The 23,446-nt window shown below is 41.4% G+C and overlaps 2 protein-coding genes across 7 annotated transcripts in view; one reads left to right on the top strand and one right to left on the bottom strand.

The window, feature by feature from the left end:
• The window catches only part of WDFY4 (WDFY family member 4), a 144,283-nt gene that overhangs the window by 31,617 nt on the left and 89,220 nt on the right, over positions 1-23,446 (bottom strand). For all 5 annotated transcript variants that reach the window (XM_080401530.1, XM_080401533.1, XM_080401532.1 and 2 more), the window contains 4 exons: positions 18,742-18,890; positions 17,492-17,612; positions 14,988-15,073; positions 13,511-13,573 (listed from right to left, as the gene is read on the bottom strand). In XM_080401530.1, the coding sequence (XP_080257656.1) occupies positions 13,511-13,573; positions 14,988-15,073; positions 17,492-17,612; positions 18,742-18,890 (419 nt within the window). The remainder of the gene's footprint in view (positions 1-13,510; positions 13,574-14,987; positions 15,074-17,491; positions 17,613-18,741; positions 18,891-23,446) is intronic.
• LRRC18 (leucine rich repeat containing 18) lies at positions 5-13,503 on the top strand. Of its 2 annotated transcripts, none has more exons than XM_080401786.1 (2): positions 5-5,395; positions 9,898-13,503. In XM_080401786.1, the coding sequence occupies exon 2, from the start codon at positions 9,905-9,907 to the stop codon at positions 10,691-10,693; it is 789 nt and encodes a 262-aa protein (XP_080257912.1). In that variant the 5' UTR covers positions 5-5,395; positions 9,898-9,904; the 3' UTR covers positions 10,694-13,503. The 2 variants fall into 2 exon arrangements, with proteins under 2 accessions (XP_080257912.1, XP_080257911.1); XM_080401785.1 differs by having other exon boundaries at positions 9,816-13,503.

Below are 23,446 nucleotides of genomic sequence, written 5' to 3'. Positions count from 1 at the left end.
TATGGAACAAACATTTTATTGAAATAGCCTGCTTCAGTACAACTTCAGATCTGTACTCCCTGTGCCCCTGCTCTCACCCCACAGATATGAGAGAACACCAAGACTAGGAGAATGTTGAGGTTTCACCATTGACCAAAGAATTCCAAAATCAGAGCGTCATCAGTTAGGTTGGTGCTGCACAATACAAATTTCATTACTGCTTTCATTAGGAAGGAAGGCTCTACCTGATGAACAGCTGATGGCCTAGCTTCATTAGATGGCTGATGAATTTATGACTGTCAGTCACTCTCCCTGTGACATGCTGACTCTCCCCAAGCTACTTGCCAGTCTGCTCCTGAATGAAGTATGAGAAAAGTATGATATCTAAGAAAAAAGAATGAAGTAGGGTGGTGGTGCTAAGGATGGATTCTGTTTGCCTTAAGATACCACTGCACACTGTGGCAGTGACACCACATAGTAAATTGCAAGAATTCAGAAGCTGGCTCACAGGCAGAGAAGATGCCCCTGCAGCAGAGGCAGGTGGACAGCTGGGGACAGCAGCCTCCTCAGCTGTTCAAAGCTAAGCCAAACTGCTAATCAGTCTGTGCTCCTGGTCTCACCTCATTGTAGAGCTAGAGTGCTAGTGACAGGTACCATTAAGGCTGTCTGTTTCTATTCTGAAGCCTTATTCTCAAAGGCTCATGCTTTTCTAAAGCATTCTGAAAACACTGGCTTGAAAACAGAGATGCCTCCGTCTCCATATCAAAGATATTTTTGTGCAAAGCACTTTGAAACTAATGTAGTCCTTAAAAACTGGGTTGCCATGTTTATAATTGTATTTTAAAGTAAGAGAGTAAATACATTTTTTTCCACTTTCTTTGTTCACAAAATGCAACATTTTACTTTAAATAATAATAAAAAAACCCTCAAGAAACCAGCTGAAGGCATATACTAAACTGGAATTCACTTGAAAACGTGGAAGGGTGAAAGTTTCTGAACAAACAAAAGTCACACTTAAACTACGCTGAACTAGAAGGTGTGTCAGCGCCTGAAGGCCGTAGACTTGTTCTTGTCAATTCCTAGAGACCAAACCGAGACAAGTGACAGCTTCTGGATTGTCATGGTTTAACCTCATCTGGTAACTAAGTCCCACACAACTGCCTTCTCACTCCTCTCACAGTAGGATGGCGGAGAGAATTAGAAAAGCAAAAGTAAGAAAATTCATGGGTTGAGACAGAAAGAGTTTAATTGGTAAAGCAAAAGCCGTGCATGCAAGCAAAGTAAATCAAGGAATTCATTCACCGCTTCTCATCAGCAGGCAAGTGTTCCACCACCCCCAGGAAAGCTGGGCTTCATCACACCTAACGGTTACTTGGGAAAACAAACACCAGCATTCTGAATGTCCCTCTCCTTTCTCCTTCCCCCTAGTTTATATGCTGAGCATGGCGCCATATGGCACAGAATATCCCTTTGGTCAGCTGGGGGCAGCTGTCCCAGCTGTGTCCCCTCCCGACTTCTCGTGCACCCCCAGCCCCTCGCTGGAGGGGTGGGTGAGGAGCAGAAAGGGCCTTGGCTCGGCGTGAGCGCTGCTCAGCAGTGACGAAAACATCCCTGTGTTACCAACACTATTTTCAGCACAAATCCAAAACACAGCCCCATACTTGCTACTATGAAGAAAACAAACTCTATACCAGCAAAAAACCAGCATATTAATTAAAGAAACTTTTGATCTGCCAAAGTAAACAGGGTTGCTGACATGACACAATATAAGTGGTGGTAGGAGATGTTTTCCCTCTTGAGTGTACACCTTTAAATTAATTCTAAGGTGCCAGCTCAGAGACAGGACTACTACATTCCCGAAGTGTAAGGAAAGCAGCTCAGCCATAGATTATAAAACCGCTACAGCAATAGCTAGCTGCTATTTTGCACTCTTGTGCTCTGTATCAGAACACATTAAATACCCACAAAGCTAGGCTTAAAGCAGCCTCAAATATCTAGATAAAGCACCAAAATGGTCTATGATCATTACAGTTCTATTGAATTTGCAGTAGCAAATTCTTGTAAACTACCTCTCATGATTATGAATCATTATTTTACTGCATATTCAGTCCTGGACCAGTTAATAGTGTACATAAATGAAAACCACTATGGTTTTTTCAACACAGTATTTTTTTCCCTGCTTAGGCACTATCTTCAAAGAAAAGTGTGTCTTTGAGGGAAGGATTTTGCACAGCCTAAGTAATAACTTATTCCATGAACAAACGTGATACCCAATTCTGGCATGTGGTCTGCAACTCCTAAGCTTTGTTTAGTTGTCCTGTTAAGCACAAGAAATCTAACAACAGGAGGCTATGTTTATAGAAACTAGGTAACACAAAAAGGTGTAGTTCATACCTAATGTGGCAAAACAGAATCTTCACTCTTTGTCCAAAAAAATGAATAGCTTATATGATGGCCCAATTTACACAATGTAAGTCAGAAGAAAGTCCATTGACTAGAGTAGAGTTATGGTGGTTTCACCCCCAGTTTGAGCCACACAAGGCTCAAGAATGTAGGAATTCTAAAGTAGACAACAGATATCAGGATGACTTACCCTTTACAATTCAGCCCTCACACTATATGGAGATTTCAGAGACCTTTACCCCACTGGCCTTTGTAAATTCTCTGACAGACATTGAGAACTCAGAGTATCTCAAAGGGATGGAATAGGATCAGGATTCCTGGAATTATTTGAAGTGTGTTCGGATTAGGGTGTTTGACACAGAGATATCAAGTTTGTTCCTTCCCTTTCCACAGGGGCAGACCCACTCACTAAAACTGTTCAGATTTATTTTGGATTTATGGCTGAGTTAGAAAGCAGGGGATTATGCAATGTACAAACCTGCTCAATCGATTATTCCTCAAACATTTAAAGTGGGAGCATTGTAAAATACTTTACACAGGACTAAACTGGGCCAGTCTGTGTGTGTTATGCAAATATACATAACATATGTTGACTTGTGGGTGCCATGATCTTCTGGTGGAACTCTTGCTCTGTGTGTCACAAGCCCTAAGCAGCTAATAAGGACTCTGCAAGGCTCAAAACAATCCTCTCTGCTTACTTCGGAAGCCACTATATAATTCTAAGACGTTGATGAGTTCACCACATGATGAAAATAAGCAAGGCTAAGCGTAGTCACTCCCCTGTAAGAGCCATACTTCTGAGTCTCCAGGGACCAGGCAGGATGCTCCCTACAAGTGCCCAGAGACCTGGAATTCTGCATTCTACCCTTGTTGACTCACAGGGGCTCAGAACATGAATCGCATTATAGGCAGTTCAAGCCTACTCCTCCCTTCTCCTTGGTAATTAATCAACCAGCATTCTTCCAGCCAACACCTCTCTAGCCAGCACAGTAAAAGCTCAAAGCAGATCAACTGCAGCTATCCAACCACAGTAAGTGCATTTAAAATTAAATAAATAATCAAAGGCTGGTTTGAAAAAGAAACAGAAGTGCTTTATAAATGTAAATAACTAAACTTAAAGAGGGGGTGAAGTTATGTGAAGTCATGTATCTATCTATCTAGATTTACATCTATAAGATATTTGTAGGGTGCTAGCCATGGCAGAATCTAAGCGTGATGTGTACTAATGATGATCCACCTTTGGCTACACTATACATAAGTGATTCATTAATCCCTCTTCCATTAACACCAGACTATGATCTCACTCTTGTGATAGCCAGTACTCTCCATTTGCTAGAGACAGGTGGATCTCAACCCATTTGGAGATTCATTGCAGATGAGATAATCTCAAAGGATAAGATTTTGCCCCCACTGAAATTAATATAAAAATTCCAGTAAACAATGGGTTCTTAGACTTCACAAAGCTGCTTTCATTTTCTTTTTGTCTTCCATCTTCCAGACCTTTTATGTCTGCAAAAGAGTGCCAAGGCTGTACTTTTCTGAAAGAATTTTTGCAATTACCAAAATTATTGTAAGAAAAAAACCCTTCCTGGTAAGCCACAACCTAGATTCAAATCCTACTATTAAAAAGAGGACAGAAGACATCAAAAGTAATGTCAGCTTCCCCTGTGAAACAATCAAGTGTCTCTCAAACTCAGAAAAGTGTCAGGTTAGATTAATTTAGAATAAAAGGACAGTGTCCTCTTTGATTGTACCAGTCTCCCTTCTGGGTATTTTTACTCTGTGCTCAAAGAATAGAAATACAATATGAAATCTGTAAATCTGTGTAATATTAAAGTAGGGCTCCTTGAAGTGGGATGTCTTGAGGGGGCTATGGAGGGAGAAAGGAATCTCCCTCTTGTAAGGAACACTGTTTGCACCATGTATATTCACAGGCTTACAGCATACAAAGGGATAAAGTTTCCGCTGCAGAAATGCTGCACTCAGGCACACTTCAGATCATGGAAAAAAAAATAATCAAGTAAATTCAATTAATTTGTTGAGGTGAACAAAATGCAATCTCAAACCCTGGAATCAGGCAAGCACATCAACATTATCAGCTGCTTTATGCCAAGAACATCCTGGACCCATTATCAGCAAGAGAGGGGCCTCAATGTTGCATTTCCTGTGAACAATATCTACTACAAAACACTGCTATTTCTCTTGCATAGTTCTTTTTTTTCAGATACTCCTTTGAAATTATTGCAACCAGTTACTAAAAACTTGAATTTGGTATCCCCAGTCATAGAGACAAATTCCAGTAAATTCACATGCTACAAAGGGAAATTGTACCAACTGCACTTTTGAAGGGTCACAGATAAATGAATATAAACTAATAGTTCATATCCTCTCTGCTGCACAGCTGAATGAACCTTCCCTCTTGTGTCCATATCTGTCAGATGTGGATTGTGCTAAGGATGGTATCACAAATGTTGTGAGTTTTAACACACATAAAAGTATCTCTCACTGTATTACAGCCAAGTAAAATGAAACAGCCAAATGACTAAAATGGACAGTTAAGGCAATGTAAAAAGTTGACAAACAGCTTCTAACGAGGTCCAGATGCTTTTTCTTTCTGTATAATTTGAAATCTAACATTTCCAGGCACTGCATGCCTTTCAGTTCTTTTCCCTCCAGCTTGAACTTGCAAGCTGGAACCAAGCATTATGCTAATAATCTCCAAGGACACAGCATTGCTGTTGCTTAGGAACAAAAGTTTCACAGGCTGTGGAAGGAGAATTGAATACAAAGACCCTGAAGCTGGGGAAGTCCTTTCTGCCACTTTTGCCAAATTGTCCTGCAATCCCGGCTCACCGTTTTATTTACAGACTGAGAGACTAATTGATTACTCAAGAGAAGAGCAGACAGAGGACAACTGCACAGTAACAGACCACGAAGGCTAGTCCTACTGAAAAAAATCAAGCAGCTTGTGGCATCTATACCTTGTGTTCTAAGTCTTCCTAGCCGCTAGCCGGTAAGTTCTTATGGAGGGGGGCAATTTGGCAGAATTTTTAAGATGAAATAATATTTTTGTTTATTCTTGGTGGGCCTTGCTTTTAAAAGTGATCTTGCACAGTGTGTAGCACAGTGGCTCTGAAGTGATTTAGAAAAGTAAGAAAATTAAGGAAGGAAACCTCTATGTATTTGGTCATGGCAGGATTTAGTCTACAGCTGCCTGTTAGCAAGAGACTACATTTAAAATAGCCAGCGAATTAATCTCTCTTCCACAACAGGTCGTATCCAACAACAAAGAAATGGTAACAGGCTTATAAATAAGGAAATAAAATTCTACCCTAGCTGGAACTGCCTGGCTTCATGCAAAATCTTTCATTGTATGAATGCTGGTTTTAAGCTTTACATGAAAGCTTTCCACAGAGCTATTCCATGGGTGAATTAGAACATGTCACCTCACTGCCTGCCTGCCCCCAGAGAAGAGCAGGGCATGCACAGCTCCTCTGGGCTTGGCAAGCCTGCTCTGCAATACACAGACATCCAGGAGGAAAGACAAAGGAAACTTTTCTCACTGACTAGTTCAGGATGGGATCAAGATGGTTCTGTGCAGCTCTGGATGCAGACGAGTAGGAAGCAGCAACCTATGGGAGGAAAAGAACAGGTAGCACCACAGAGGAAGAGGTACTGAAACACCCAGACAGTGTCACAGGCAGAAGGCCTGTTCTGCTCCTGCCAGCCCTGTGCTGAGAAAGGAAGAAGGTAGGTTCAGGCAGAAGAGACTGCCCCATCGGGGTCCAAATCTATATTCTAGGATGGGATCTCCTTCTTAGGATAGGCTTTAGCTACAATGGGCCATGACTGGGCCCTGTGCAAGTGCTTAAGTGCAGGTAAGGAGTAATCATAAATCCTTCCTTCGCACTGACAGCCCTAGTCATGATGCTCAAGGTCTGTTCCATCCCTGCAGCTCCCAGCAATGCAGAGCACCGCAGAGAGCATGATGCCCTTGACATATGTTTTCTGTTCATTTCTATATCAGGTCAGCCTCGAAGTTCTGGGCCTGTGAAACACTCCTAAAGTGCTGGGGTTAGACCTGGGCTTTCAAAAGCCCAATCCAAACCAAAGACTCTACACTTGGTAAAGTGTATCTACCAAGTGTAGATAAAAAGGGGAAGAGTTTTCTAGTCAAGGTCTTCTTTAGTGAGATCTTACCACATAGAAATGTAGCAACCCCACCCCTGGGCAAAGACTTGCCAGCAACTCAGAGGGTGAACCTAGCAGTGGGGCGAGGGTTTAGAGAAAACGAGTAAGGAGAGTTCCCTCTTGTCACCTTCTTTTCTTAGATCGCAGGGCAACACAGGTACCTCTCCCTCTGCTATCTCAGGAGATGCACTATGAGCATGAGATTGAACAGGCGTAATTAACATTTACAGCAAGGAGGGCTCCTGCAATTCCTGAATTTATAATATCAGTGGCTGCAGAACTGGAGCCTTCTTATACAGAGCTAAAGAAAATGAGACATGGCTAAGTAAGCTCCGTTATCTCCAGCTACAGCCCTGTGAAACACTGATAATTAGTTTACAAGCATGCAGAGACAAGAGAGCTATTCATCCCCCTTCGAGTTGTCTGGTGCACTGTGGTGTTTCTGCAGACCTTTAATGCTAATCTCTGTCTTTGGGATTGCAAATCACCTTTTTGTAAGTTTGGAACGTGGCTCCAACTTTTAACCCAAAGGAAACAGCACTTAGAAAGTGCGAGCACTCACTAGGGACTCATATTTTCCTGATCAGTGCACCTCGGAGGTCCACAGTAGGATTTTAAAAAATCCAACTAAAGGAGGCTGTTAAACCTCTTTGAAGTCTGGGCATCACCCAGTGCATCACGCAAAGAGATCTGTCTCAGGAAAGTTGCACTGATCTGTTTGTTTGGACCTCTTAAAAATCTGAAAGGTCCAGGTTCAAACTTTGTAACAAGTTGGCAAGGGTTATTGACAGAGAAGTACCCAAACCCAAAACGCCGAACTACTCACTCCTGAACGCCGGGCCTCCAGCGCTCAACCTCGTACACCAGCTCCCTCTAGTGCTCGCAGGCACGCACAGCACAGAGGGAGCCCAGCACTGGGAACCAGCCTGGAACGGCAGCTGCGGGACAAGCCGGTTTTTTGGCTCCCCGCTATTTTTAAGAAACGAAACTGGTTTGGATCAATGTTTACCCCTTGAATTTTAAATGAAAAGTAATTAAAAAAAATTACCAGGAACTGAAAAAAAAAGAATGTTTTCTTCCCTGAGAGTTTTACAGATATTTCAAAAAGCATTTTAAAAGAAATTTTCATTTTGAATTTATAAAAAAATATTTATTTTTCTTTGAGGATCCCTTTCATTGTTTTAAAGGCATACTTCGTCGAAAAGCTTCACTGGTAAAAATGCACTGAATGTTTTTGTCAAATTATCCAATACAAAATTCAAATCAAGAGAAAGTTGGACCCAAAAGTCACCAGGTTCACACCAATTGCAGGAAACAAAGTCTTTTTCCATCCTGCCAAAGTGTAAGGAAGCTGCCTTGCAGATCTTTTTCTGAAGCATGGTAGTCACCCTCTGTGCACCAGTAATTGACTCAGGGTGTCCTGTACCAGCCATAGCGCTCTGCCATTTCACACGCAACTGAACTTTATCTTCACAGAATTGCCAACCAGAATATTGCATCAAATCCTTAAAATGAGTCATTTGTGATTCAAAGAACCTGAAGTTCTCCAGAACTTCCTGCTCACTCCTGGGCAAATTACTTAAGCTAACATAAACAAAGGTGGGCAAAGTCCTTAATTTTCCACTGTACTTTGCTTCAGTTAGCAGCCTACGCTATGGAAAGAATGGCATCGATATTGCCCCTGGGACAACGTAAGGTTAAACAACAGCAAAAAGTGAGAGGCCTTTGGTTGTAATGGTAATATGACCCTGGAAGTACTAGTGAGAGACAGAAGCCTGGGAGTGACAGACACAGAAAGATTTAACTGTGTTTAAATATTTTTATATAAAATAACAAATACTCAATTTTGGAACATACCCTCTGGCGAGACTGACACCAATGTACTGCTTCCAGGATTTTCTGAAGCATCTGCCTCATTACAGAGCTCATGGGAGTGTGGGTGGTAACTGGCAGAGATTCCCCCTTGGGTTTGCATTATTTTGGACTATGGCGTGTAATTGGAAAGGAGCTGAAATGCCTTAGTTGTAGCCTGAGCTTCCCCTTCATGTATTTGCACATGATTAATGAGCAGCCAAAAAGCCTGAAGGGTTTGTAATGAAGCCTTTCTAACAGGGAAATGTATCGTAGACAAATCCATATTTTGTCTCAAACAATCATTCATCAAAGCCGTGATTTGACTCTTCACAATTAAATGCCAAAGCACCCAAACCATCCTGAGATTAGCCAGCTGTAACCCAAGCTCCTCTCTTCTCTCCAGCTGAGAGGGACATTGTCATCCATTTAGGAATAGGAATCAACCTATTTCCTTTGTCACTAGCCATAATTAACAGTTGTATTCGATGACCTTTGATTAGAGAGAGTTCACCAAACCTGAGACTGCAGTGGACTGCTACTCAAGCGTGTAGCACGTGCTGGCACCAGTATGAGCCAGAAGTCTGACCATCACACCTACATGCACTTTTTGAGGGCAGGGCACCTTCACAGTGGGAGTCCATCTATCCCATAGCATGGAGGGAACGTCAAGATTAGAGTATCCAGAGTCTTTCCTTGAAAGCACAGGAGGCACAGTAAGGCCTGGTTTAACACATCATTAAGCAGCACTGACACAAACCCCTCTGTTGCAGTCTGCCCTGTAGGTGATGTATGACCTACAAGCAGTCCTGGCAAATCTGGGACCCCACTATGTCCTGAGGTCCTGGTTAAAACAACACTCTTAATTTGCTTTACACATTTAATCCTTCAATAGCGACCAGAACCCAAATCTGAGGTTCATTAAACAGCATGTTTAACTAACTTGTCAACAGATGCCAGGCCTGTAAAGGCGGCAACCTGTTGGTCTGGTAGAATCAGTACAATTTTGGAGAGCTTCTTTTTAGTGCGGTCCCTAAGGACTGTATTGGGACCCACAATACATTTTGCTCAGGTCATCAAATGGCTGACGGATAATACCACATTTCATTCAGCTTCATTACATGCTGAGCTCAAATCAGCATCTAGGGATGAAAGACAGCAGATTTCTCCCACTTGTAATTTCACCCTGTAATGCAATATAGGTGTTACAATGCAATAAAATAATATTGTAGATTATTAGAATTTCACCTACTCAAAATACTTTCAAGGAGGAACTTTCAGAGTTGCAACTTCAGGGTTGAAAAGACCTGACCTCAAAAAAAAAAGAATTCTGAAGAGTCCAGTGGTCATATGTTAGATCATAACTATGTGATTATTTTGTTTTTAATTAGGGAGTAAGAGCCACTTCTTTCAAAGGCTTTACAGGAGTTCCCACACCTTATCCACAGTCTGGTGTGTCTGTCTGTCTCTCAGTGGAAAGATGGCCAAGGGGAAAGCAAAAGGTCAAAAAGGGAAGGTGATCACCTTGAAAATTGCCAAAAATTCTATCCGGATATCTTTTGATGGAGGGCGCCGTCTTGACTTAAGCAAGATGGGCATCACCACCTTTCCCCAGTGCATTCTGAAACTGGCTGACGTGGATGAACTTGATTTGAGCAGAAACATGTTAAAAAAGATTCCAAGCAGCATCCAGAAATTCCAGAAACTGCGCTGGCTGGACCTGCATAGTAATCAGCTTGAGGAGCTGCCCAAGACAATAGGTACACTTCAAAACCTTTTCTACCTGAATATATGCAACAACAAGCTGACCAGCAAACATCTGCCAGAAGAGTTAAACCTTCTCAAGAACCTGCGTATTCTCAACCTTGGCTTGAACTGTCTTGACAGTATCCCCACTAGTCTTGGGGCCCTGAAGGAACTTAAGGAGATAGGTCTCTTTGACAACACCTTGACCACCATCCCAAACAGTGTGAAAAATCTCCCCAAGCTCAAGAAACTGAATGCAAAAAGAAACCCTTTCCCAGATTCAACAGAGCAAGAAGAGCATGCCAACCCCGTTAAAGGCATAGAAACACTCTACCTGGTACAAGAGAAAGACCTGTGCTGTTCCTGCCTGAAGATGTGTCAGGATGAGAGGGATAAGCTGAACAAGTTAAAGAACGTGACACCTAGCCCCTCTGAGAAGCCACATTTCCCTTTACTCCAGACACCCAATTCCTCTGCAAAGGATAACCAAGAAGAATGGAGATTAAGAGATAAACATCCCTGAAATATACCAAGGTACTCCACAGACCATGTCACATGGAGTCCAGCCCAAGCTAATAAAAAGCTGACCTCCTTCCTCCTCCTCCTCCTTATTCTTCCTGCAGTTCTCTTCCTTTAAAGATCTACTCAGTTTTAGAAGCAGTAGATTTCTGTGGTCTCTAAAACAAATCTAAACCAACAGACATATATTTGGGAAAGGAAGGACTATTTCCATTTGGGCCTGTTCCTACAATGTGTTCATGTTTGGGTTTGTTTGGGCTTTTTGTGGGGTCTCTTGTGCACGCACATGTCCAGAGAAGGAATCTTCAAAAAGATCGTTTTTTCTAGTAACTCCACTCCCACCACAGAGACCTAAACATTACTTCTGTTCATTTTTATAGGGTGAAACACAGTTAAACTAGTCTCAGTAAACACCATTTGGAGGAAAAGGAACAGACCTTCTGCTGCTGGTGGTTGCCACCAAACCCTCAGAGAATCTCAGGCACGCACTGTCAATGTGAGAACCATGAGCCTGTTCAAATTCAGCAGAGTCAGCAGACACAAATTCTCAGGAGCCACTAACACAGTGCTTATTGCTAAATAACCAGTGATCCTGTTTCCCATCAAGGGGCCAGACTGCATAAGCAAGTTCTCTGGGAATTTGGGTGCTATACCTGGGTTCAGTGATTTCTAACTTACACAAGAGTGTTTTGTCTGCCTCTGAGTCTCCCCCCACGGAAGGTACAGAAATCAGAAGCGGTAAGGAAAAGATTGCTCTTTTTAAGGGTCCTGGGCATATCACTTAAGCAGTGACAAAGAGAAAAAGATTCACCCTCTTTCATGATACAACAGTCAGCCAGTGAATTGATGAAATCAGGTCTGGTGTCCCCACAGTACTTTTAGCTTTCTGTTTACATGTGCACATGCACGTGTGCACCTGAGCACACACATTCACTTGCTCATATCACATCCCTAGGGCATAGAGTGCTGACAGCCTACAAACAGCAATATACAGGTACAAGCAATGAGCAGATTATAAAAGCAGTCAAGCATGACATGAGAAGAGGTGCTGGCTATGACCATAATAACATATGGTGACAGCAAACATTTAGGTATATTTAAATGAAGAATAAAGTGCCAGGGGCAAAGTACTCAGTAGTCCAGTAAGACCCCATTATCATTTTTCAAATGGCTATAGTAGAGCCTGGAAGTCAGAACTCCTGTGTATTATTCCTATGGACTAGGTGGAAAACTGATATAGTTCCCCAGAACTGCTACTACCTCAACGTTGTATGATACATCAGACTAGTAATTTCTTCGTTCTGTGCTTCAGCTGTTAATAATTATTAATAGTGTGTCTGGTCTGGCCTGCCTCCCTGTCTCAGGTAGGATAGGAAAAGCTGGCATGCTATGGAAGATGGCCATTGACCCTAGATGGGTAAGGAGCCCCTTGTGCTGCTCTTGAGTTTTTCTAACTCAAAAGTGGCTTCAGAATTCAAACAAGGGAAAAGTAAACTCATGAAGTCCTCAGTCCTTCAGTTCCCAGACTGGAGCTTGGTAAAAGGGAAGCATGTCCACTGGGGTCATTTTCTCTAACTTTCCACTTAAGCACAACTTTTCTGGGATCATTACTTAGGCAGTGGTACTGTCTTACATTTATTTTATTTCAGCTCAGCTCATGCTCTAACACAGCCCAAAGCTATACCATAAGGCCACTTACATTCTCAGAGTGAGTAAGGTGCACAGGGTCCTCGCTCAGCCAGTGGTGTAAAACTGAAGACAGAGCCTTATGGGATTCAGGACAGGCTACTTTAGATCTAGACATACAGTCTGCTTCAATCTCTGAGACCAAACATTAGTCAAGTGTTTTTCACAATAAACATAAGCCCAACTAAAGCCAAAAGTTCCTGCAGTTATAGTGCATCGTATCTCAAGATATTCCCACCTGCTGAGCACCCAGCAAGTACAGGGAAAGGAAACTCTGGGGTGAGTTACTGGTTACTTCACGCAGAACAGACATGCTCCATAGAGTCAATGATCATCTCTGACATAGGTTAGGGTCTAGCCAGAGCTGGTTGCATACGGCACTGATACTTTTTGCAAGCAAATGGCTGGTACTCAGGGGTGAAAATGTTTACTTCCAAGATAGGTAATGATTAACAACAGACAGACTGAAAATTAAAAAGAAGAGTACAGGTGACAGGCCACAACAACTCATAGGGGCAATCTGCCCCACAGGTCTCAACAGCATTCCAGCCTCCAGGCAATCATTTCAGAGGATACCATTAGGCACTTTGGGTTGTGTTCCTCAGATATCCAAACTGAGAAGAGTTACAAGTATGCAAGTAACTCAAGGTCAGCATGGAACATGCTTTCAATCACCTCCCACTAGGATAAAACCTTTTTTCCTGAGTTGCTAAATCTGAGAGTCTTGGAATCTCCACTGCACAGTTACTATAACATGCCAAAACATCCATGTGTACATCTATCGCTGTCTCCCCTAACCACACAACAAAAAGGCCATTACACAGAAGTATTATGGATCAGCTCTAACCTCCCCTCACTGACTGTCTCTTTCCCACACTAACCATCTGTGTAGAGTTTACTAATAAAGTCATATTAAGGAGGTAATAATTATTAAACAACGATGCACAGTCAGCTACTCAACAGATTCTTCATGTTTTCATACTGTGGATGGTGTACGCTAGAATGCTTTTTGGAGTTCTGGGGACACCTTTGACTCTTTAAAATAAAGGGCACAAATAGGTAAATTTCTAGATTATTTTTTTAAGGTGCAACTTATTCACACAATTTAACTTATCCAGTGTTTTCTATGTTTTACCTTATATTCAAGGACTCTTCTGTTATCCCCTTTGATTTCAAAGCAGGCTGGAAAGAGCAAAATCTATAGGAGATATGAAAGTCACATTATAATTATTTAAACTGTTATCGGTATACATTACATATGTATATAATCTATATCATGACCTGACAGCAACTTTCTTCCTGAAGGGTGCCACAGCATTTCACTGAGACTCTAACCTAGGACAAAGATGCAAGACAACACAGAAAAAGCATACATTTAACATTATGGAGTTGACTATGGGTTGGATAAAAGCAATTTATTTCCGAAACAGGACCTTGAACTGATACATAAGGCTATGGACTTATGATCAGTTGGTTTAAGGTTCTATTAATTAAAGCCAGAGCAGAAAGGAATACCAGCCCACATCTCAGCTATTCCTGTTTACTTTCACTGGGGGTTTATGATGTCAGACATACTAAACCCTTGAAATATATAGGTTCGGTAACCTTCATCTGAGGGGCAGCACAGGCAGCTGAGGACCAAAACCTTATCCTGAGCTGCCTCCACAGGATTCCCCCAAAAGGTATTTGTCAGAGCTAACAGACCATAAAGCTAAGAGCTAAACTAAGCAGCTGGCTCTGGGTCAGAACCTGGTGATTCTAAGTAGCCACACTATGCAACCAGTTTAGAAAGGAAGGATAGATAAACATACGCTGACTTTTTAAGCAACACTCCATTGGAAACTGTTCAGAGATTTCAGGAGCAGAAGGAATTCCTATGATTGTTTAGAAATTAACAGTACCAATCTTTAGTCCAGGCTGCAGAATTTACCACAAGAAGTACTATGTATCGAAGTACTTTTCCTACATAAAAGACAGTGAAAGTAAACTTAATACAACAGCCCGAACTTCAGTAGGAAAAAAAGCAAGAAAACAAAGTGCAAATTAATCACTCCATAGCCTTACATTAAAGTTCCATCAAATAAGACAAGCACATAAGGATAAATCTTTTTTAAACAAAAATTCCATTGTTGAAAGTTAACTCCACACCATAGATAAGGCCAGAGTCAGAGATACAAAAATGTTTTATTCCTAAAGAATCTAATGACACTGTCTGTGTTGGAAGAAAGTGAGAAGAAAGCTTCTCTCACCCAGTACTGTGACGTGAGATGGGGGTGGCTCTCATCTCAGTGAAAGGAAGCAGCACAGCTACAATTGCAATTTCCTGGGATGCAGAGATGTACAACATACCACTGGGTGCTAGAGGAGTCCTACACATGCATTAACTCCTTTGATAAATCGATGACTATACAATGCTCCAAAGAATTCACAGGTCAGCAAAAGGAAAATTTCATAGCTTTGCTTAAGTGTAACCCATTAAAGACTATGGAGCTGCAATTGAAGAAAAAGCTCCTGGCACAGCACAAGGCAGACATTTGAAGCCAGGATTAACAGGGGTGGTAGACCAGGAGTGTCACTTGGGTGTTCACATGTTATTATGAAGTAGCGCTCACCTCTTAAATATCTTATTGCGGTCACTGTCATGGAAGACAAGAAATCTGGAGTAACCATTCTTGAAGAATATTTCCAAGGCGATCTCCTGGAAAGGTAAATCATTTACAGTGTGAAGAGCTGCAGAGCACAGGTTAGTGCTGCACAGTCCATCATGGTTTGTCCAGTTCTTCAGAGCTTTAAAGAAAAATGCCTGGACTTCATATCAAGTTTGAAGAAGTACAGCAAAATATGCTTAATATTCCCCATTTCTCCAACTGTAGGAATAATTCTACTGCGTTAACTAGGAGTTCAAATGCTTCTCTGAAGCAAAACCAGGCTCCAGATATTGGTTCCATCACCCACCTGCTCCTGCTGCTTCTGAAGCATTTTTATCTTGAAATCTCAGTATGACTATCAAGACATTAGTAGAATTAACTTCTGGTTAGGTGATAAAAATAACATGAAAAGTGGATGCTAAATAATAGTTTCTTTCAGAAAGCAACCATACTGCTTTCTAAATGAACAGTGGGCACAACAGAAAAGCCGAAATAATTTCTGCTGACTAGAAGCAGCACAGGAGGAAGGGGAGTTTATGACATTTCTCACTGTATCTTTAAATAATCAAAGTTGAAAACATCGCCCCCTTTTTCTGCAATGTCTCCACACAATCCTGTTTACTCAGTGACTGGTCCTTTTTTCTCCCTCAAAGTCAGTTAAGTAAAACTATAAAGTATAGTGACTGGGAACCCAGACATGAGTTTCAATCCAAATGTGGCAGGTGCAGTGCAAACCTAGAAAAACACCACAATGGGAACTTCCCTGTACATGATTCACAAATTATAAACCAGAAAGGTAATATGAGAGCAGCTACAACAACAAACAGCTTGCGGCATTTGCTCTGAAGCTCAGCTTTCCAAACCAAGTCTGCTCAAGCGTCACCATCACAGGTGATGGGCTATGTGGTTTCACAGGGCTTTGCTCTGAGCTGGGTTACGTTCATGAACAGATCAGCTCCATGAGGCACAGTAGCTGCCTGAACAGCTGATCCACCTGTCAAGCAGGGAAAGTACAAGGAATCAGTTTTCTTTTTCTGCAATAATTTTTCAAAGTGGTTTCTAGCATGGAAGCCCAGTACAAGAATTTGAGAGCCTGATACAGATACCTGAGTTTTCAGTTCATTAATTAAGGCAAAGCAAAAATAAAACAAAAAAATCCCAACAAAAACCCCACAACGAAAAACCTCACAAAACCCCCTCAAACCAACAAGCCTGGCCTTTGCCCCAAGCCCATTCAAGGACTGGTTTTGCTTATCTCCATTTTTCATTTTGGACCACATAAAAAATTTCCATTTCACATGTTTAATAAAATCCGTGCATACACAGGCATGGGAATATATGAGAAGGTGGCAAGATGCCACTGGCAACTTTGATGTTATTCACAAAACTGAAAAGGTGACAGTTCTGTTGCTCAGGTTGCTTACCACTGATGTATGAAAATAAGCTTCACAAAGTTACTTAGAACAAGACTTAACATTCATATACATGCTTGGAGAGTGACCTAACCATTGAGATATGCTATAGCCTGAAACAAGTCTTACCTACTAGAATTGTCCAGTTTGCATATATAATTAAATATAAAATAACGTAGGGTTGACTCATGGATGATGAGTCATGGATGAGTGGCATACTGCATGATGTAAGACAATAATGAGCCCCATTTTGTCCAACTTTTGCAATTTCTGAATGATTTCTTAATTCTCTGTTGAAGCTCAACCTTCCAAAAATGGATTAAAAATGACGGGGAAGTAGTTATGGCTGCTTCAAAATTCCATATTTTTGGCAATGACCATCTGTGAATTAGTCTTTAGACTGTACCAAAACCCTCTTAAGCAAGTGAAGGCTCTGGTGCTGCAAGGAGCTCTAGGCACAGCTCTTCTGTGATTCTTACCACAAGCTCATCTAAAGCAGACAAAACTAAAGAGGTACCAGGCCACTGGTGATGAGTCGCTTCTGGGTAGTGCAGCTAAAGGTACAGAGGATTCAAATCCTTTGCTCCAACTTCTGATTCATTTATTGACTCACATGCACAACTTCAAAGTTATTCCAAGAGGCCCAGGGCAAGCATGTTACACATACCTATAATTCACTTACGTCCAAAACTACTGAAGTCTGTGGGAGCTGAGTATTACTGAAAGTCAGGCACTTACTGGGAGCTTGCATCAAAACCCAGGAAATTGACTTCAAGTCTTATTTTCAAAAACATTGAGGTAATCTGTGAAGAACATTGATAGTCTAACAACTAGTAAGCAAACCACTCCAGTGAGGGTGCTTAAACACTCTGGTGAATATAAGGAGGAGTTTGTATTACCAGAGGCTAATGAAGCAATGATGGGAGCAAAAGCATTTTGGGACTCAAGCAAAGAAATCTCCTCAGTCTTATTAAAAATTGTGCAAGTAGTTTTCAGTCACATGTCATTACTGCTGTTGCAGCTTTCCCTCAAATGACTGAGCGAGTTGGCTCCTACCTGCAGAAGAAAGCGCATCAGATGAATCTCTTTTATGTCATGATATGAATAACGGGAACACATCTGGTCTCCCACAGCATGATCTTTATGACATAAGTTGAAAATAAATGGATCACTGATGCTGGAAGAGAAAAATATAAAGAAAGAAAAATTAGTTTGAAACAAAAAAGATCAGGAGAACTGTCATGAACATCCAAGTTCTCCCTAAAGAAGAATAAAAATACTAAGAGATAACAAGACCAACTGGGGCATACATGAATTGAAAATAAAGCTAAATACTGAAGGCAGATGCTGTACTATTTCTCAAAATAAAATAAAGAGCCTGTGAGGTTAAGGGTAGGTTTGGAATTATTTTAGTGTGTGCAAATAAGCAGACAGCAATGTTTTGCACACACCGAAGTCTGAGAAGCAGCAAGGGAAGGAGCTGGGTGGAAGAACCTGAAAGCTTGGGTCAAGGGCAAGCATCAGATGGATACACAGCTATTATAAACAACAATTAATTGGAACACATAATTAAGCAATTAATTATTACTTTACTTGTGTATATGTACGGCAATTGCTATCTACAGCCTAGCCTATAGCAAATCCCTCAGAAAAACAGCCTAAGCTTTTATCACACCCTGTCCAATTGAACCTTAGATTAGAGGTTGATTGATTAGATTGACTGATATTGGACTTCAGTCCAATCAGTAAGATTCAGATACAGAGCAGACAGGGAGTAAAAACACTGTTACTCACCATCCCACCAGGCTTTGCACATGAGCACACAGTATGCACAAAGAGCTAAATCTAACAAACTCATTATCAATATTGACCAGTTTCAATAAATCATGAGTCAATGATAGCAGTGTGCCAAATATTAATTATGATTCTGTCTCGGAGAAACAAAAAACTTATGAGACAATGAAGCTAAAGGCTCTTGTAATGACTTCCATATGAATAAAAGATGGGAGCCAATCAGAAAGAAACATTAATGACGTTTAAAATAATTGAAAACCAGCAATGTTTGTGTTAGACTGCCCACCATCTCCATCAGTCAGAGCTGGGAGTTCTTGTTGTACCTCCAAAGCCTGTGAACAAGCACCTAGGTTAGTTATGTTAAACAATTCTGTGAAGAGATGGAAAGGATGGCAAACTTCTTGCTGTGCTAATATCCTTCTTGAAATCCCCTCAAAGTCTGTGCAAATTCTAGGTATCCATGTGCCAATAGTGAAGTTAACCCCGATCTCTGGGAGGAAAGAATGACTCACCTGGACAAGCAGTGACGTGTACAGTAGACTTCTTCTAAAGGGGATAACACAAAGCTCTCACAGATGTAGAAGTGCTCTTTGCCAAAGAGCAGCACTCCTTCCAATGCTGTGTGCCCCTGCACAACTGCCACAGAGCACTTTGAAGTGACCTAGCGTGGAAGTAAGCATAACGAAGCCAGGAGTGGGTAACAAAGCCAGGAGTGGGTAACACAGCAGACAGGGACAGCTCACCCGTCCAAATCAGCTGCCATCTTGACTGGCAGGTCTATAGGGATGCAGCCACAAAATCACCATATGATTGACAGAACATTCCTCTTGTGGTACTAGTAGTGGGAGGGTCTGATGTCTTTTTCCCCCCATTAAATCTGTTCCTTCCTCATCTATCTGTGGCTATATTTAGCATCATACTACAGAAAAAGAGCTTGCAAATGTTGCAGGAGTTAGCACTGCAAAACTTAATTAGACAGCAATACATACTACACAGGCAGGGGGTTGAAGCACTGAGGAAAGAAGTGACTGACACAACATCATGCAGAAAAACAGTGGCATATAATAAATATATGTATATTTAGAATACGGAGAAAAGGCAAATATTTTTATTTATATCCCAGTGAAACCTATACTTGAAAAAATCCTGCAAAGGGATCCCAGGGACAATGAGAAAGGAAAGGATCTAATACTCTGGGTATCTATCTCACCATGGCTAGCTGAATCAGATTACGATGGATAGAAATCTTAGTAACAAAACTCCTTGCAGTGGCACTTTTCCTTCATATATTATACAGAAGGCCAATCAAAATATATGCATCTATGATTCTAGTTGTCCGAAAGACTTAGTTAAACATTCTGAAATAGTTAAAAAAAAATCCTCCCTTGGCATCCCGAGACTCACTTTCTTTATCTTTCTCCTGAGCAAATAAACTTGGCCCTTAAAATAGAGGAATTTCTAACCCACAATATAGAAGCACTGGGAATTTCTCAGCAAAGTAGTTCTTCAGTCATATAGTCCAGTTCATAAAAAGTTTTTTTGGGAATTGACCAGTTTTGATGAAGAATAAAAACCATTCTGGAAGTTTCTATGGCTGAGAGATGATGTAGAAAGGAAGCAGACCAATACAGATACCGGAAAACCCCAACGACCTGGACAATTGTGTGAGCTGTGGGAAACTTAACATTCTGATTGTAAAACAAACAGTACTTCATTGCAAAGAATTTCCCTAACATTTAGAGGCATGAAGTTCCATATTTTTCTTTTCTGTTGCTTCAATCTTCTATATATACTTGGCTCCAAAACAGCAGTCCACTGGTTAGGGCAGTCAACTGGGAGGATCAAGGTCAACTCATTGCTGTGCCCAGTTTGGGCCAGAATTTTGTATCTCCTACACACCCAGGTAAGGAGGCAGGAGCTAATCATCAGCGTATTATCTCAGCCTCAGATGAAGTGCCCTCTGCTTTCAAAAAATCCCTTCAAACACACTAAACCAAGATTTTGGGAGCATTAGTGTTTTAAACACCAATACTACCTCATCTACTAAGAAAACTGCTCGCTGTCAGCTCCTTCTGTAAGTCAACACAACCCTGAACCACATATAATCCAGAAACAAGTGCAAAATATTGTAAGCTGAGCCCATCTGAAACTGCAAGGACCAGAGGGCTGCATACAGAGGGATTAGATCTGAGAGGTATTTACGTAACAGAAGTTTGCTGGTTCAGCAGTCTAGTGCAATGTTCTTGAGAGAACTGACTGACAAGTATGAGAAGTATCACAAAGTCTGTTTTCTCTCTTAAGGTCTCAGTGATCTTACCTCTACCAAACTTCATAAGAACAAAAGTCCTGTATTATTTTTGTGCATGCAAAATTGACCCAAACATAACATTGGTTCTACTAGATCATGTAAAGTCTACATGGTGACATGTAGAGTAAGTATGACTGTCTTTCACTTTTTGCCTTTGCTCCTACCTCACTATTTCTGGAACCAAACCTACAACTTCCTTGCCTCCACTCCAAAATACACATCAGGCAGTTGTGTAAAATACTGAAATTGATACAAAGTTGAAATCCAGACTTCTAAGAAATCCACCCAGGCAAACACCAAGTCCACATGCCAAAGATTATGTGTGTGGTTTTGGGAGACACCTGGGTTGTGAAGGGGGCCTGCTCATGATCACTAATAGGGTCTGGCACAAATAATCACTTTGTTACTTCACCTAAGGCAGGACCAGAGCATGTAAGCTGGCCTTGAGAGTAGAGAGAGCATGTACCTCTCTATCTCAAACCTTACACTCCAAGCCTCAGTGTACTGTGTACTATCCAACCAGTAACAGTCACCAGCGCCAAATCCATTTCTTCAATTTTATGTGATCACCCCCAACAGAATTAAATTCATCTGCACTGTTAGAAATACTAGAGCCCTTGGGATGAATCTGTTGTTCTCATTTGGAGAACAGGGTTCATTTTATTCCAGGTGAATAATAAAGATCTGACAAAAAGGTATACTGAAGAATCCCCACCAGGACAGTCTTGTACCTACAGTCTTGCACTGAAACACCAAGCAGCCCGAAATTATCATAGATTAAATAAAAGCTTGCCTTTTCTGTCAAAACAGAACAGAATCCTGTTCACCAGACACTAGAATCATTAATCAATGAAGCAAACATGACATAAAATAATTGAATAATTACCTTCTAAGGTATTGCCCAAAGCCCTGAATCTCTTAATGCTCTGTTCATTCAGATGTACAAGGAAATCAAAGCTGAAAGGCATGGGGGTTTTTCTTCTTGTTTTTCACAAGAGCTGTTTGTAAATGTTGCAGTTGCATTTAAGTAAATAGCCATAAAAGTATATCTGCTCTGGAGTTCAAGAGCCAGATTTCCAGAGGAATCACATGCCTGAACAGGCAAACAGTCTTTACAGTGTTCAAAAACACTGGAGGAGGTTAGCCATCTATTCCTGACTCTGGTAGTGTTAGCATGGCCTGCTCAATGGAAAAATTCAGTACAAGGAAATTTAAGTCAAAAAAACATCTCACTGGAACACACCTACCCATGCCACACAATCTCCTGAGCATAGCATTTTAAAAGAATAAGGATAAAAGAATGACAATTCCAAGTCAATTCAGAGGTCCATATAAACAACTATGCTGCATCTTAGTAATAGAAGCTTATGGAAAGTGTGTAAGAAATGTGCTAGGTATGGATTCATTCTTATCTTCATCTACCTTCTTAGCAATCAGTGGCTTAGGGACTTCCTGAGGCCCCTTCGTCGTCCTCATTGTCACATCTCCTGTGTCCCTACAAACACTCACAGCTGTCTCTAATCACTTGCTTAGCAAAAGCTACAAAAACTTTGCACAACACACATAAAAGCAATGCATTCAAGTAGCATTGTATCAGGAATCACAGAGATGAAACCTGTAGTTATATACTCTTTCTGCCATTTCTGTTGTGTATTGAGGAATCCCAGGGTGCATCAGCTACAAAGGACCTGTCAGTAAAGTAGGGTCAAGGCTATTTGGGGTCACAGAGTTTAGTATTACTAGGAGTACATGAAATCAAATACATTGCTTTTACAATTTTTGCTAGGGAAACAGATATGAGTTATCATGGTGAGATCAATACAGGTCCACCTCCCTGTGCCACTCACAAGATCTTCCCAGCAATGACTTTGCTTGTTGTTGAAATCTCCTCTTACTTTGAAACCATCACACACGCGTCTCATTAATCACAGCTTAAGAATACATGACAGGTTGCTTCATTCTTCCCAGCTGCTCAATGACCAAAGGAAACTAAATCCACTTGACCTAGTCTTTAGCGGTAGGCACTCTAGGCTTGAGTTTGGTTACATCTGAACTGTCACAAACACTGGATCAAATTTCTTCTGCTGAGAGTTGAGTGAAACCTTTGGAATCACTAGAAAGAAAGCCTTTTGGTCAAACTTTGCTTTAGAAGAGCCAGGACACATTCCTTTTTAAGCAGGTAGCCTCCACTCACCCTCCCTCCCCTGCAGCAAAAACCCCATGTGGGAGATGTTTCTTCCACATCCACTTCTCACGTTTTAACAACTTTCCAAATGCTGCAAGAAAAGAATATCAGGTATTTGGGAGAAAAGGAGGATGAGTAGAGACTCACTGGGACTGCTCTTTGTCCTTGCTTTCTGTGATGAAAGCTGCCATCTGTCCCAGCCCATCACCAGCCTGAGAGGCTGGCATCCCTTAGCTGATGCCAGCATCTGGAAGACAGTTCTAGTAAGATTGTGCTCATACCTCTTGAACACCCAGACATCTCTGTCTCACTCCAGGCTCCTGTCAAACAGAAAATGCTGCCAAAAAGTAATATGAGCCTTTAAATTTCCCCTTAGGTCAGTTCACTGAAGTTCATGTCCTTCCCACTGCTCTCATGACTCTTTCAGGAATAACTATAGAAAAATCTGCCTGCTCCTTTCCCTGTTGCATCACTCTACAGAAAACAGCTGTTAGGGGATCAGCACTGCTTTCTTGAGATGGCAGTCATGGCCCTAGGGTTTGTCAGGAGCTCTGCAGAGATCCAGGGAGCAGCTACAGCCTTACAATTGAAAGATACTATTCATCAAGGCAAACTCGGAAAAAAATCACCACCAAACCCAAACAAACCCAGAAGTAGATATGAAGGGAGAATACTAGGAGGTATCCATGGAGCACAAACTAGTGTGGTAAAGGAGCACATCCAG

The sequence above is a fragment of the Falco punctatus genome (genome assembly GCF_963210335.1).
Source record: "Falco punctatus genome assembly, chromosome: 9".
NCBI lineage: Eukaryota > Metazoa > Chordata > Aves > Falconiformes > Falconidae > Falco > Falco punctatus.
This window is presented reverse-complemented; position numbering and strand designations above follow the sequence as displayed.

What these genes read in the sequence shown, in the direction of transcription:
- LRRC18 (XM_080401786.1), top strand. Translation starts at nt 9,905, where the DNA reads ATGGCCAAGGGGAAAGCAAAAGGTCAAAAAGGGAAGGTGATCACCTTG.